Source organism: Hyla sarda, chromosome 9, assembly GCF_029499605.1.
Source record: "Hyla sarda isolate aHylSar1 chromosome 9, aHylSar1.hap1, whole genome shotgun sequence".
Lineage (NCBI taxonomy): Eukaryota > Metazoa > Chordata > Amphibia > Anura > Hylidae > Hyla > Hyla sarda.
In genome coordinates, this window is record NC_079197.1 from 174,495,876 (window position 1) to 174,512,411 (window position 16,536).

General features: G+C 43.0%; 2 protein-coding genes across 7 annotated transcripts in view; one reads left to right on the plus strand and one right to left on the minus strand.

Annotated features, from left to right (window-relative positions):
* Window positions 1-16,536, minus strand: part of LOC130291653 (peptidoglycan-recognition protein SC2-like) — a 43,563-nt gene that overhangs the window by 24,492 nt on the left and 2,535 nt on the right. For 5 of the 6 annotated variants that reach the window (XM_056540656.1, XM_056540655.1, XM_056540661.1 and 2 more), the window contains exon 2: window positions 8,326-8,574. The gene's annotated coding sequence lies outside the window, so the exon portion shown is untranslated. Of the gene's footprint in view, window positions 1-8,325; window positions 8,575-14,697; window positions 14,812-16,536 lie in introns of those variants that run through there. The other variant, XM_056540658.1, reaches the window with a different exon arrangement.
* Window positions 861-7,114, plus strand: LOC130291654 (peptidoglycan-recognition protein SC2-like). The gene is made up of 5 exons (XM_056540662.1): window positions 861-1,310; window positions 3,382-3,440; window positions 5,771-5,972; window positions 6,046-6,164; window positions 6,321-7,114. Exons 2-5 carry the CDS (start codon window positions 3,395-3,397, stop codon window positions 6,497-6,499), a joined length of 546 nt encoding a protein of 181 aa, XP_056396637.1. The 5' UTR covers window positions 861-1,310; window positions 3,382-3,394; the 3' UTR covers window positions 6,500-7,114.

Consider the following 16,536-nt stretch of genomic DNA (forward strand, 5'->3'; position numbering starts at 1 on the left):
TAAACATATTTGGTATAGCCGTGTGCGGAAATGTCTGAACTATTAAAATATAATGTTAATAAACCCGCACGGTGAAGGGCGTAAAGGTAAACAAATACCAAATGCCAGAATTGCTGATTTTTTATCACTTCATCTATTACAAAAAGAAAATATAAAAAGTGATTAAAAAAAAAAGTCCCATCAAATCCAAAATGGTACTGATGAAATTTGCAGATCATGGCGCAAAAGAAGATCCGTATATGGAAAAATAAACGTTATAGGGGTCACAACAGGACAATTTTAACTTTAAGCATACAAATTTTTGTAGAAAAAGTAAAAAAATTTTTAACAGCAGTAAAATAAAACCCATAAAAAATTTTTTTATAAGGCATATGCAACATTTTATAAGACAAATATAAATCTGTCACATGTTATGAGTAATTAACCACTGCAAAGTTTAAAGGGGTACTCCGCTGCTTAGCATTTGGAACAAACTGTTCCGAATGCTGGAGCCGGGCCGGGAGCTCGTGACGTCATAGCCCCACCCCCCCTCATGACATCACGCCCCCCTCAATGCAAGTCTATGGGAGGGGGCGTGACAGCCGTCACGCCCCCTCCCATAGACTTGCATTGAGGGGGCGGGGCATGATGCCATGAGGGGGCTGGGCTTTGACGTCACAAGCTCCCGGCTTGGGTCCAGCACTCGGAACAGTTTGTTCCAAACGCTGAGCAGTGGAGTACCCCTTTAAAAAAAAAAAAAAAAAGGGTACAACATGCGACAAAATTTGTACTAGTATTGTAGAGCAAAAAAAGCTTTAAATTTCTTGATAAGTTCCCCCCACAGGTGACTAAAGTCAAGATGTAGAAAGAAAGTCTTAAAGATGATCAAGAGAAATGTCAAAATTCCAAGTGTCATAGCAAAGTATCTGAAATTGTCTGAAAGGGTCTGAGGTCTGCAGCCAGGCTCCAGCAAACATACCCTCCACTTACATAAACACAGTACAAGACATCATCTAGGGGGAACACATATTTGGACTGTGTCGGGGGGGACGTTGGGTGGCAGTATTGCACACATCACAGCTGTATGTGTAGTATTCACATGTGTTATGATTGGTCAAATCTAAAAGTAGATGCAGCGCACCTGACGGTGTGAGCTCCATGATTACAGGCCAGATGATGCGAGTGCAAAATATCCACCCCCCATCGTAACACCGAAACTCCAATCATGTGTCCTCCCCCGTCAATCATCGCTCAAGGTCACTGATAAACACCGGTGAGGGGATAAAATGTGAGAGCAGCGAGGAAGGAGATGCCAGGTACGCCACAAGCAGGTGAGTGCTGCACATCATACCTACACGGGGAACACAACAACACTGAAATACACACAGCCGCACTATACCCTGCATTATTTGTCACTATTCGAGATCTACAGACATAACCGCACTATAGTCTGCAATATAATATCACTATTTTTGATCTACAGACACAGACACACTATCTCCAACACTATTCCTGACCTATAGACACAGTCTTCCTATACCCCACACTATTCCTGACCTATAGACACAGTCTTCCTATACCCCACACTATTCCTGACCTATAGACACAGTCTTCCTATACCCCACACTATTCCTGACCTATAGACACAGTCTTCCTATACCCCACACTATTCCTGACCTATAGACACAGTCTTCCTATACCCCACACTATTCCTTACCTATAGACACAGTCTTCCTATACCCCACACTATTCCTGACCTATAGACACAGTCTTCCTATACCCCACACTATTCCTTACCTATAGACACAGTCTTCCTATACCCCACACTATTCCTGACCTATAGACACAGTCTTCCTATACCCCACACTATTCCTTACCTATAGACACAGTCTTCCTATACCCCACACTATTCCTTACCTATAGACACAGTCTTCCTATACCCCACACTATTCCTGACCTATAGACACAGTCTTCCTATACCCCACACTATTCCTTACCTATAGACACAGTCTTCCTATACCCCACACTATTCCAGACCTATAGACACAGTCTTCCTATACCCCACAATATTCCTGACTTATAGACACAGTCTTCCTATACCCCACACTATTCCTGACCTATAGACACAGTCTTCCTATACCCCACACTATTCCTTACCTATAGACACAGTCTTCCTATACCCCACACTATTCCTGACTTATAGACACAGTCTTCCTATACCCCACACTATTCCTGACCTATAGACACAGTCTTCCTATACCCCACACTATTCCTGACCTATAGACACAGTCTTCCTATACCCCACACTATTCCTTACCTATAGACACAGTCTTCCTATACCCCACACTATTCCTTACCTATAGACACAGTCTTCCTATACCCCACACTATTCCTGACCTATAGACACAGTCTTCCTATACCCCACACTATTCCTTACCTATAGACACAGTCTTACTATACCCCACACTATTCCTGACCTATAGACACAGTCTTCCTATACCCCACACTATTCCTGACCTATAGACACAGTCTTCCTATACCCCACACTATTCCTTACCTATAGACACAGTCTTCCTATACCCCACACTATTCCTGACCTATAGACACAGTCTTCCTATACCCCACACTATTCCTGACCTATAGACACAGTCTTCCTATACCCCACACTATTCCTGACCTATAGACACAGTCTTCCTATACCCCACACTATTCCTGACTTATAGACACAGTCTTCCTATACCCCACACTATTCCTTACCTATAGACACAGTCTTCCTATACCCCACACTATTCCTGACCTATAGACACAGTCTTCCTATACCCCACACTATTCCTGACCTATAGACACAGTCTTCCTATACCCCACACTATTCCTGACCTATAGACACAGTCTTCCTATACCCCACACTATTCCTGACCTATAGACACAGTCTTCCTATACCCCACACTATTCCTGACTTATAGACACAGTCTTCCTATACCCCACACTATTCCTGACCTATAGACACAGTCTTCCTATACCCCACACTATTCCTGACCTATAGACACAGTCTTCCTATACCCCACACTATTCCTGACCTATAGACACAGTCTTCCTATACCCCACACTATTCCTGACCTATAGACACAGTCTTCCTATACCCCACAATATTGCTGACCTATGGAGGCATGGCACTACTGGCTTTACATGGCTCTACTGTTCATGCCTCCCTGTTCTGCAGTCTCCTCTCAATCAGTGTCCAATAACCAGGAAAAATGCTCATCAGCGCTGCTGAAATCCATGAAAGTTGATGAAATTAGGAAATCTTTATTTGCACCAACCAGTTGATCAGGGACATCTGCATGATAAGGCGCCATGTCGATTTCTTTTAGTCATTCATTCTGTTTTCTCTTTTCCACCCAGGATCCTATCAGTCATGCTGCGACTCTTCGCCCTCCTCGCCCTGTGCACCCTTGCACAATGTAAGTACAAAAATCTTATAACAACTGGTTGTCCAGTAGATTAAACTGACTTCAAGGCATAATAAGTCTGTATTAACTCAACTGTACACCCTTCTGCTAGACTTTACTTCTGTCATATCGCTCTTACACAACCCCAAGCAACTCTTTAAAGGCTGGGTTCACACCACGATTTGTTAATACGGGGACCAGATCCCGTACCCCAGGCGGACCCGGCCCACATCTCATTAATTTGAATGAGCCAACCGGGGTATACCATGGTTTTAGGTCCGGTCACAAAAGCAGATACAGGGCAAAAATGAGCCGACCGGAGTCACTGTCTGACTCTGGTCGGCTCATTCAAACGATCCCAGTATTAACAAAACGTGGTGTGAACCCAGCCTTACTCCCTTCTCTGTCTCCCCACCATCACCCCCACATCTCTCATCTCAGCTGACATCATCAGAGAAAGCTTTAACTTGCAGTCCCCACAAAACATCTGCGCACCCACCTAGTGCTCTTCCCCCATAACGTTTCCACCCTTACCAAAGAGAAGCTCTTAAAACTACTCAACACATTGCATCTCACCACCTATACACTTGACCCAATCCTATCCCACCGTATCCCCAAATGTAATACAGTGTTCATCTCAGTCCTAACCCATCTCTTCAACCTATCACTAAACACTGGCATTTTTCCTTTATCATTTAAACATGTAACCATTACACCCATCCTCAGAGCCATTTCTCCACCCATCCTTTTTGTCAAGCTACCACCCCATCTCATTTTTCCCCTTTGCCTCAAAACGTCTTTAACATGTCTACCCTGATATGTCCTCCCACCTCTCCTCCAACTCCATCCTCACCAGTCTATTGCAATTACCCTAACCGAGGTGGCCAATGATCTGTTGACCACCATAGCCTCACACCAATACTCTGTGCTCCTTCTCCTTGACCTTTTGACAGTCGACCACTTGACAACTGATTGCAAATAAAGTTATTTTCATATAAAAAAAATAAAAAAAAGTTGACTACTTTCTCCTACTACAATGTCTCTCATCCCTCAGAATCACAAATTTGTACTCACAAACCATACCCTCTCACTGTAGTTGGTGTCCCACAAGGCTCTGTCCTGGGCCCCCTACTCTAATCCATATATACTTTTGGCCTGGGACAGATCATGGAGTTCCATGGCTTTAGATATCACCTTTATGCTGATGACAGATCCAGATGTCACCTCTTTGATCCAGATGTCACCTCTCTGCTGACTAGGATCCCAGTGTCTGTTGGCTATATCTACCTTCTCCTCCTACCACTTTCTAAAACTCTACATGGATAAAACAATTTATTATCAATCTCGTTGCACCCTCCCCCCCCCCCCCAATCCAATCTATCAACTGCAGATAGTCAATGGCTTCACTCTCTGCTCAGTACCACAAGTGTCTTGGTGTTTCCAATAATTCTCCTTTGCCTACGAAACTACACATCCAGGCCCTCACCACCTCCTGTTGCCTCCACTTCAGAAACATTTCTTGAATCCATTCCTTTCTCACCCAAACTACTGTGACATGTCCACGTCATCATCTACTACTACTGCAACATCCTCGTCTGTGGCCTTCTATCAAACACTCTTGCTCCCCTCCAATCCATCCATCCTTAACTCTGTAGCCTGACTAATCCACTTCTCCTCTGCCTCTCCCCTCTGACATTTCCTGGCATGATCTGCGACCCATTACCCAGAATCAAAGGGTTAACCATGACATACAAGGCCATATACCACCTGTCCCCTCCGTAGATCTCCCGATATTGCCCCTCACGTAATCTCAGCTTATGTTCTGCAGTTTGGTTTGATCACAGCTATACCACTAACATTATTTTGGCAATGTTTTAGTATAAAAAAAAAAAAAAAAAAAATTGCTTTGCATCACCCAATTTTGATGTTTTCTGTCTATGGAGCTGTGCAAAGACTCATTTTTTTGCGGGGAGATCTGTAGTCTTTACCACTACTATCTTGTGATACATATAGATTTGATTTTTTTTAAACCTTGTTTTTTTTTGGAGGTGAAGTCACCAAAAAAGCAGCAATTCTAGCATGGAGTATTTTATTTCTGACTACGTTCACTTGGGTCATAGATAACATGTTATTTTAATAGTTTAAGAAGCCCCCCCCCAGTTTGATTGTTTCTAAGTGAAATTAATTTCTTATGTCGTTTACATTTCCCATCAATCCTCTGGCTTTGGAAAGAGAGGGTGGAGTCTCATCACTGCAATTCTGGTTACAACTACTAATAAAAAGCAAAAGGTGGCACATTCCCTCTAATAATGAATAGTAATGCTTCTCTCTTCCCCCCACAGGCTGCCCCACCATCCTCACTAAATCCCAGTGGGGGGGAAAGGCTGCAACTTGCAGGACGGCCATGGCCACTCCAGTCACCTATGTGATTGTCCACCACACTGCTGGTGCCTCCTGTTCATCCCAGTCCACCTGCATCACTCAGACCAAGAATGTCCAGAACTACCACATGACCTCCAATGGTTGGTGTGACATAGGATACAGGTAAGTGGCTGCAGGTACATGATCCCAGAGCTCAGCTGGATCATGTAGGTAACCAGGCCTTTGTGTTTTGCAGCTTCCTGGTTGGAGGAGATGGCTCCATATTTGAAGGCCGTGGCTGGACATCTGTTGGTGCTCATGCTCCAAACTACAACTCTAATTCCATCGGTATCAACTTAATCGGAACCTTCACAAGTGAGTTGGGGGGGATGTCTGGGGGCTTCGCAGAGAACCGCTCAGGTCACAATTAGTGTATAGATATTGGGTTCCCGTCTGCCGGCATTTCAGACATAATCCAGGTATAAAGGGAGAACTACTGATAACATAATAACCTCTGCTGTGTTATTCCAGGCAGTAACCCCACAACCGCAGCCCAGAATGCTGCCAAGAATCTCATCAGTTGTGGAGTCTCCAGAGGATACATCAAGTCTGCCTATATCCTGAAGGGGCATCGTAACGTCACCGCAACTGAGTGCCCAGGAAACACCTTCTACAACACTCTGAAGACCTGGCCCCGCTTCCAGGCTTAAGGCCTTGTGGTCCTGAATACAGGTGAAAGGCTGTACAGCTTTTGTTGGTTTACATGGAGGAAGCTGGAGATCTGTTAAAAATGGAAAGGTCCCCCAGTAACATCCCACAGAAGATCCTTACTGATCAGTGAGTGCAGCACAAGTCCAACTATTGTCACATCCCCTCCTTGGACATGAAGAGAATAACAGACATTTCTTCTGGAATGATTCAGCATTGCTGCACTGTACATACATAGCAAGAAACCAATAAAAGATCCTGTGAAATAAAGCGTTGTCCAGACTGAGTGTATGACCGGTCGACAGGGTCCATCACTAACTAGCAGCTTGTAGTATTGTGCTACCGATATAAAAAAATACTGCTAGCACCTACTAGTTAAAATGTACAGAAGAAAAGTAATTCAGCAGCACCTAAGTCAGCTAAACATCACTTTTAGGGTACGTTCACACGAGCAGATCCTCAGCCCGTATTACGTTGCGGATCTGCCGCTGAAGGTCTGCTGTATGCAGCCTTTACAGGTGCCTGCTCGGAGCAGCAATCTGCTGCTACGAGCAGACACACTACGATGTGCGAGTCGCCACGCACATGCGCAGAATACTCGCACATCGCGGCTGCTCTCGGCCTAGCTCAGGGAGCAGGGGGAGCACCTGCGATGGGTGCGAGTACACCGCGCATGCGCAGAAACTCGCACATCGCAGCAGTGTGTCTGCTCGTAGCTGCGTATTGCCACTCTGAGCAGGCACATCTAAAGGCACCCTGTAGGGGTCCTTAAAGGGGTATTCCAGGAAAAAACTTTTTTTTTTATATATCAACTGGCTCCAGAAAGTTAAACAGATTTGTGGATTACTTCTATTAAAAAATCTTAATCCTTCCAATAATTACCAGCTGTTGAAGTTGAGTTGTTCTTTTCTGTCTGGCAACAGTGCTCTCTGCTGACATCTCTGCTTGTCTCGGGAACTGCACAGAGTAGGAGAGGTTTGCTATGGGGTTTTACTTCTACTCTGGACAGTTCCCAAGACAGGTGTCATCAGAGAGCACTTAGACAGAAAAGAACAACTCAACTTCAGCAGCTTATAAGTACTGAAAGGACTAAGATTTTTTTTAATAGAATTAATTTACAAATCTGTTTAACTTTCTGGAGCCAGTTCATATATATAAAAAAGTTTTTCCTGGATAACCCTTTTAAGCGGCGGATCTGCAGCGTAAAATACGCTGTGGATCCACTCGTCTGAACATATCCTTACAGAGGTATTAGGAAGCAAATCAGCATAACAGAATTACCAGATAGAAATCCCAACAAAATCCAAACAGAGAAGAGTTCCCATCTATACTGGCATCCTAATACAGAGCATGTGCAACGTTTTGACTGCAATGGGTCTTTGACAAAAACCATTGCGGTCGGAACATTGCACCTGTTCTCTATTGTCTCTGCAGACACCTCTGTCCATTTTAGGAACTGTCCAGAGCAGGAGAGGTTTGCTATGGGGATTTGCTCCTGCTCTGGACAGTTCCTAAAATGGACAGAGGTGTCAGCAGAGAGCACTGTGGTCAGTCAGAAAGGAAATTCAAAAAGAAAAGAACTTCCTGTGATGGGGAGTGTGCATGATATGGGCAAAAAAAATAAAAAACCCCGGATTGCTTCTGTAAGTGTATGACCTCTTATGATTTTAACTGTAGGTCAATGTTTTAAAGCTCAGATTTTTTGCCCCTCTTCCCAGATATATGTATGACCAGCATCCAAAACAGGTTACTCTGAAGGGGGATAAACCACTGCCACTGACACTGTATGAACCTCCACTCCTAGGCAGCATTGCAATTTTAATTTTACCTGTGAGGGTTCAGGTGTGTACGTGGGGATCTCTGGGTTGTGTCACACAATCCGGGAAGTACTGGATGAACATGGAAGACGAAGGTGGATGTCACCTGCTTTATTCTTCAGCACTGGGTCCAGTCATTGATCTTGAGTGTTCACCTTTTCACGGCTGGTGTTGCCCCTGCTTGTCGAGCAAGGGTTAAAAAAAAAAGGTGACATACAAGGGCAGAGGTCAGCCATGGTCACCAAGTGTCCGGATATGATCTGTAGATTAGAGAACTATAATAATCAGATATTCTCCATACTATAACCCTAGTGTTCCCCCAGACTTAATAACCCTCACACATTACAACCAGTCCCCCCATTAAAGAGGTACTCCGCTGCTCAGCGTTTGAAACAAACTGTTCCCAACGCTGGAGCTGGCGTCGGGAGCTTGTGATGTCATAGCCCCACCCCCTCAATGCAAGTCTATGGGAGGGGGCGTGACGTCATGAGGGGGCAGAGCTATGTGGTCATGAGCTCCCGGCTTCAGCATTCGGAACAGTTTGTTCCAAACACTGAGCAGCGGAATACCCCTTTAACCCCTTAATGACCAAGCCTATTTTCACCTTAAGGACCAGGCCAATTTTATTTTTGCGCTTTCGTTTTTTCCTCCTCGCCTTCTAAAATCCATAACTCTTTTATATTTCCATCTAAAGACCCATATAAGGGCTTGTTTTTTGTGTGACCAATTTTACTTTGTAATGAAACCTCTCATTTTACCATAAAATGTACGGCGAACCCAAAATAAAAAATTTTTAGGGAGGAAATTTTTATGAAAACCTAAATTTTGCACATTTTGGAGGGTTTTGTTTTCACACTTTACGGTAAAAATGACATGTGTTCTTTATTCTGTGGGTCAATACAATTAAAATGATACCCATGGCTAGATACTTTTATATTTTTTAAAACTTTTTGTACAAAATCAGTAATCAAAAATCGCCCTATTTTGACCACCTATAACTTTTTCATTTTTCTGTATATAGGGCGGTATGAGGGCTCATTTTTTGCGCCGTCATCTGTACTTTTTTTTAGATACCACATTTGCATATATAAAACTTTTAGATCATTTTTTATTATTTTCTTTTATAAAATGTGACAAAAAAGCAGCATTTTTGGACCAAATTTTTTATGTTTACGCCATTCACCGTACGGGATCATTAACATTATATTTTGATAGTTCGGACATTCACACACGCGGCGATACTAAATATGTTTATTTTAAAAAAATGTTTACGCTTTTTGGGGGTAAAATGGCAAAAACGGACAATTTTCATTTTTATTGGGGGAGGGGATTTTTCTTTTTTTTTTTACTTTTTATTTTTAAATTTTTCAACTTTTTTTAATTTATTTTTCTTACACTTTTTATGTCCCAATAGGGGGACTATCTATAGCAATTGTTTGATTGCTAATACTGTTCAGTGCTATGTATAGGACACAGCACTGCTCAGTATTATCGGTGATCTTCTGCTCTGGTCTGCTCGAATGCAGACCAGAGCAGAAGACCCCGGAGACGGCCGGAGCTAGGTAAGGGGACCTCCGGCTGTCATGCTGGATGATCGGATCCCCGCAGCAGCGCTGCGGGCGATCCGATCATCCAATCAAAGTGCCACAATGCCACAGATGCCGTGATCTGTATTGATCACGGCATCGGAGGGGTTAATGGCGGACATCCGTGCATTCGCGGTCGTTAAGGGGTTAAAGACATTGGGGGAGATTTATCAAAGCTGTCTATGTCCCGCATCAATATAGACGAAACTACAGAGCGTTAGGCTAATTTATCAAAAGTCGCACGGCTCTTGATAAATTCTGCACAGCGACTTCGGGATCTATGCTTTAGACTGTATTTAAACCTGCTCCAACATGGTCTGACATTTCAGCGTACTTTCAGCCGATGCTACTTGTCGCTGAAAAGTCGCTTTTGATAAATTCTGCGCAGCGACTTCGGGATCTATGCTTTAGACTGTATTTAAACCTGCTCCAACATGGTCTGACATTTCGGCGTACTTTCAGCCGATGCTACTTGTCGCTGAAAAGTCGCTTTTGATAAATTCAGCACCAATGCATTTTTCCGTCTAAAATAGACTAGAATGCATCATGTTCTAAAAATCCTCTAAAGCAAAAGTAGCAAAAAAGTCACACAGACTGCGACTTTCTGTGCGACAAATTTAGATGGGAAAAATTAGTCTAAATCCTTTGATAAATCTCCCCCATTGACACAATTGTTGGTACCCTTCCATTAAAGATAGAAAACCCCATAATGTTCCCTGAAATTACTAGTCACTGACAAAATAATTAATAAAAAAAAATTACTCAAACATAACTGATGAAAATGTAAACAAAAATGATGAGATTCTGAACTTAATATTTTGTTGCACAACATTTTGAGGCAGTTAACCCCTTCAGGACCAAGCCCATTTTGGCCTTAAGGACCGGAGCGTTTTTTGCACATCTGACCACTGTCACTTTAAACATTAATAACTCTGGAATGCTTTTAGTTATCATTCTGATTCAGAGATTGTTTTTTCGTGACATATTCTACTTTAACATAGTGGTAAATTTTTGTGGTAACTTGCATCCTTTCTTGGTGAAAAATCCGTAAATTTGATGAAAAATTTGAAAATTTAGCATTTTTCAAACTTTGAAGCTCTCTGCTTGTAAGGAAAATGGATATTACGAATACATTTTTTTTTGGTTCACATATACAATATGTCTACTTTATGTTTGCATCATAAAATTTATGAGTTTTTACTTTTGGAAGACACCAGAGGGCTTCAACGGTCAGCAGCAATTTTCCAATTTTTCACAAAATTTTCAAACTCGATGTTTTTCAGGTACCAGTTCAGGTTTGAGGTGGATTTGAAGGGTCTTCATATTAGAAATACCCCATAAATGACCCCATTATAAAAACTGCACCCCCCAAAGTATTCATAATGACATTCAGTAAGTGTTTTAACCCTTTAGGTGTTTCACAGGAATAGCAGCAAAGTGAAGGAGAAAATTCAAAATCTTCATTTTTTTACACTCGCATGTTCTTGTAGACCCAATTTTTGAATTTTTGCAAGGGGTAAAAGGAGAAAATTTTTACTTGTATTTGTAGCCCAATTTCTCTCGAGTAAGCACATACCTCATATGTCTATGTAAATTGTTTGGCGGGCGCAGTAGAGGGCTCAGAAGGGAAGGAGTGACAAGGGGATTTTGGAGAGTACGTTTTTCTGAAATGGTTTTTGGGGGGCATGTCGCCTTTAGGAAGCCCTTATGGTGCCAGAACAGCAAAAAAAAAAAAAAAAAAAAAACACATGGCATACTATTTTGGAAACTAGACCCCTCGGGGAATGTAACATGGGATAAAGTGAGCCTTAATACCCCACAGGTGTTTCACGACTTTTGCAAATGTAAAAAAATAAAAATAAATTTTTACCTAAAATGCTTGTTTTCCCAAAAATTTTACATTTTTAAAAAGGGCAATAGCAGAAAATACCCCTCAAAATTTGAAGCCCAATTTGTCCCGATTTAGAAAACACCCCATATGGGGGTGAAAAGTGCTCTGCTGGCGCACTACAGGTCTCAGAAGAGAAGGAGTCACATTTGGCTTTTTGGAAGCAAATTTTGCTCTGGGGGCATGCCGCATTTAGGAAGCCCCTATGGTGCCAGGACAGCAAAAAAAAAAAAAAAACACATGGCATACCATTTTGGAAACTATACCCCTCGGAGAACGTAACAAGGGGTTAAGTGAACCTTTATACCCCACAGGTGTTTCACGACTTTTGAATATGTAAAAAAAAAATTATTTTTTTACCTAAAATGCTTGTTTTCCCAAAAATGTAACATTTTTAAAAAGGATAAGATTCAGATCAGGGCTCATAGAAACCACTTCACAATAGTTCTATGTTTTGCTCTTAGCCATTCTCAGGTGTTTTAGCTGTGTGTTTTGGTTCATAATCCTGTTGGAGGACCCATGATGTGACAAGACAAAGCTTCCTGACACTAGGCTGCACATTTCGCTCCAGAACCATCGTACCATGCAAAGATTCAAGACACCATGTGCTAAGGTGCAGCACTGCCCCAAAACATAACTGAGCCTCCTCCATGCTTCACAGTAGGTATGGTCTTATTTTCCAAGGAACATTCTCCCAGAAGCTTTGTGGTTGTCAACATGCATTTTGGCAAGTTCCAGTCTTGCTTTCTTGTTATTTGCTTTCAGCAATGGTGTCCTTCTCAATTAAAGGGGTACTCCACTGGAAAAACAATTTTTTTTTTTTTTTTTAAATCAACTGGCTCCAGAAAGTTATACAAATCTTTATTTAAACATTTTAATCCTTCCGGTACTTATCAGCTTCTGTATGCTCCACAGGAAGTCCTTTTCTTTGAATTTCCTCTCCGTCTGACCACAGTGCTCTCTGCTGACCCCTCTGTCCATTTTAGGAACTGTCCAGAGTAGGAGCAAATCCACATAGAAAACCTATCCTGCTCTGGACAGTTCCTGACATGTACAAAGGTGTCAGTAGAGAACACTGTGGTCAGACAAAGGAAATTCAAAAAGAAAAGAATTTCCTCTGTAGTATACGGCAGCTGATAAGTACAGGAAGGATTAAGATTTTTAAATTGAAAAAAAATTACAAATATGTTTAACTTTCTGGCAACAGTTGATTTAAAAAAAAAATGCTTTGCACTGGAGTACCCCTTTAAGGAGTCATTTTCAATTTAGTCCACTTTGGCTTAAAGGGGAACTTCAGTGGAAATTTTTTTTTCAAAACAACTGGTGTCAGAAAGTTAAACAGATTTGTAAGAGACTTCTTTCTAAAAATCTTAACCCTTCCCTTATCAGCTGCTGTATACTACAGAGAAATGTGTGAAGTTCTTTCCAGCCTCAACACAGTGCTCTCTGCTGACACCTCTGTCCATGTCAGGAACTGTCCAGAGTAGAAGAGGTTTTCTATGGGGATTTGATTCTAATTTGGACAGTTCCTTACACGGACAGAGGTGTCAGCAGAGAGCACTGTGGTCAGACTGGAAAGAACTGCATAATTTTCTCTGTAGTGTAAAGCAGCTGATAAGTACTGGAAGGGATCATATTTTGAAATATTTTACAAATCTGCTTAACTTTCTGGCACCAGTTCATTTGACAACATTTGTTTTCCACTTGTTTCCAGCGGAGTTCCCCTTTAAACAGTGATGGACTGTGGGATCTGACACTGCTGGAACTTGACCGCAGAGTTCACTTCTAATCTCTTTTCAGTAGATGTTGTTCTGGACTCTTTGGTTACCATTCTTATTATAAGTTAGGGCTGGGCGGTATGACCAAATGTGTGTATCACGGTATTTTTGTAACTTTCGGCGGTTCCACAGTATATAACGGTATTTCCGCCTCCTCCTCCTCCCCCCCCCCCCCCCCAAAATTAATCATCAGCCCAGCGCTGCCCCCATCGGGGTAAATACTCACGTCACCCACTAGCGCTGCCCTCCTCATGCTGTTTATTGCGGCCGCCGGCGCTGACAAAATAAACTAACGCACGTTCCTACGTCAGTCTTACACTGGGGGACGGGAACGTCGGACAGCCGTCAGGACTATCAACGATGTTCCGCCTCGGCCGCTGATAGGCTGAGCCCACTGTCATGTAAGGAGCTCTGGACGGCTTCTTACATGACAATGGGCTCAGCCTATCAGCGGCCAAGGCGGAACATCGCTGCGGCCGGTGATAGGCTGACGGCTGTCCAACGTTCCATTCCCTAGGAAGCAGATGAGGCCGGTACCTGACCAACAGGAGGCGAGATAAAGTTTATTTTGTTTATTTTTTGCAGCCCGGGCATAGGGATACCGCACAGTATAGAGCAGTGGTCTTCAACCTGCCGACCTCCAGATATTGCAAAACTACAACTCCCAGCATGCATGCTGAGAGTTGTAGTTTTTGCAACATCTGGAGGTCCGCAGGTTGAAGACCACTGGTATAGAGTGTCATCACCGGCGGCCGCAACAAACAGGAGGATGGGGACAGCGCTAGGCTGATAATTAATTGGGGGGAGGCAGAACAGCACTCGCGGGTGACATGTGAGTAGTTCCCCAATGGGGACAGCACAGCGCTGGGCTAATTCATTCCCGAGGGGGAGGGGCCAAACCGGTATTGCGGTATGGGTTAAAATTCATATCGTGCAGCACAAAAATTTCGGTATTCGGTATGAACCGGTATACCGCCCAGCTCTATTATTAGTCTCTTCAATTTGTCATCAATTTTCCTCTTATGACCATGGACGGTTGGCTACAGCCCCATGGACCTTAAACTTCTGAATAGTATGTGACACTGTAGCCACAAGAACATCAACTGCTTGGAGAGGTCTTCTAGACTTCACCTATAACATGCTTGGCTATCATTTCCTGCGGCAACTCTCTCCTTGGCATTCTGTGGTCCATGTTCAATGTGGTTCACACCAAGATACCAAACAACACAGTGACTACTTTTCACCCTTTAAATAAGAAGACTAAAGGATTATACATTTAGAAACACCGGTGACACAATCCAGGACACACCTTAGTGTAACAAGTCCCTATTGTCAAATTATTTCCTATGTTTTCTAGGGATACCATCATTTCTTTTATCCAGGCCAAGTTCAAAATGATTCTGGTGAATCACAATTCAGAAGGAATGTCTGATTTTCAAAAGATAATTTTTAGCACATTTTAGTCATTATTGCTTCTGTCACTTTAAAGTTATTTCAGGGACTATTGTGGGGTTTCCTGTCTTTAACAGAAGGTACAACATATTTGTCCACGTCTGTATCTGTACTTTGTGCTATATTTCCCGATACATCCTAGATGCAGTAACACATGTTTTGCTATACACATGTTTATTCCCTTTGTGTGTATTGGAACTAAACCAAAAAAGGGAGGAAAAAAGCAAATTGGACATAATGTCACCAAATAGAGATGAGCAAATTTACAGTAAATTCGATTCGTCACAAACTTCTCGGCTCGGCAGTTGATGGCTTATCCTGCATAAATGAGTTCAGCTTTCAGGTGCTCCGGTGGGCTGGAAAAGGTGGATACAGTCCTAGGAGACTCTTTCCTAGGACTGTATCCACCTTTTCCAGCCCACCGGAGCACCTGAAAGCTGAACTAATTTATGCAGGATAAGGCATCAACTGCCGAGCCGAGAAGTTTGTGACGAATCGAATTTACTGTAAATTCGCTCATCTCTATCACCGAACTCGAAAAATGGGCTGGACAAAATTATTGCCACCCTGTCAAGATTGTGGAAAAATAAGATTGTTTCAAGCATGTGATGCTCCTTTATACTCACCTGGGGCAAGTAACAGGTGTGGGCAATATAAAAATCACATCTGAAAGCAGATAAAAAGGAGAGAAGTTCACTTAGTCTTTGCATTGTGTCTGTGTGTGCCACACTAAACATGGACAACAGTAAGAGGAGAAGAGAACTGTCTGAGGACATGAGAACCAAAAATTGTAAAAAATATCAACAATCTCCAGAGATCTAGATTTGCCTTTGTCCACAGTGCGCAACATTATCAAGAAGTTTACAACCCATGGCACTGTAGGTAATCTCCCTGGGTGAGGACGGAAGAGAAGAATTGATGAAAGGTGTCAACGCAGGATAGTCCGGATGGTGGATAAGCAGCCCCAAACAAGTTCCAAAGATATTCAAGCCGTCCTGCAGGCTCAGGGAGCATCAGTGTCAGCGCGAACTATCCGTCCACATTTAAATAAAATGAAACGCTATGGAGGAGACCCAGGAGGACCCCACTATGGAGGAGACCCAGGAGGACCCCACTATGGAGGAGACCCAGGCGGACCCCACTATGGAGGAGACCCAGGCGGACCCCACTATGGAGGAGACCCAGGCGGACCCCACTATGGAGGAGACCCAGGAGGACCCCACTATGGAGGAGACCCAGGAGGACCCCACTATGGAGGAGACCCAGGAGGACCCCACTATGGAGGAGACCCAGGAGGACCCCACTATGGAGGAGACCCAGGAGGACCCCACTGCTGACACAGAGACCGAAAAAAGCAATACTACATTTTGCCAAAATGAACTTCTGGGAAAATGTCTTGTGGACAGATGAGACCAAGATAGAGCTTTTTGGTAAAGCAAATCATTCTATTGTTTACCGAAAACGGAATGAGGCCTACAAAGAAAAGAACACTACCTACAGTGAAATATGGTGGAGGTC

Bases quoted from the DNA above. Each gene is read 5' to 3' on its own strand.
- LOC130291654 (XM_056540662.1), top strand. From the start codon at position 3,395: ATGCTGCGACTCTTCGCCCTCCTCGCCCTGTGCACCCTTGCACAAT. The intron at 5,973-6,045 runs GTAAGTGGCTGC...TGTGTTTTGCAG, and splicing joins TGGTGTGACATAGGATACAG to CTTCCTGGTTGGAGGAGATG. The intron at 6,165-6,320 runs GTGAGTTGGGGG...GTGTTATTCCAG, and splicing joins CTTAATCGGAACCTTCACAA to GCAGTAACCCCACAACCGCA.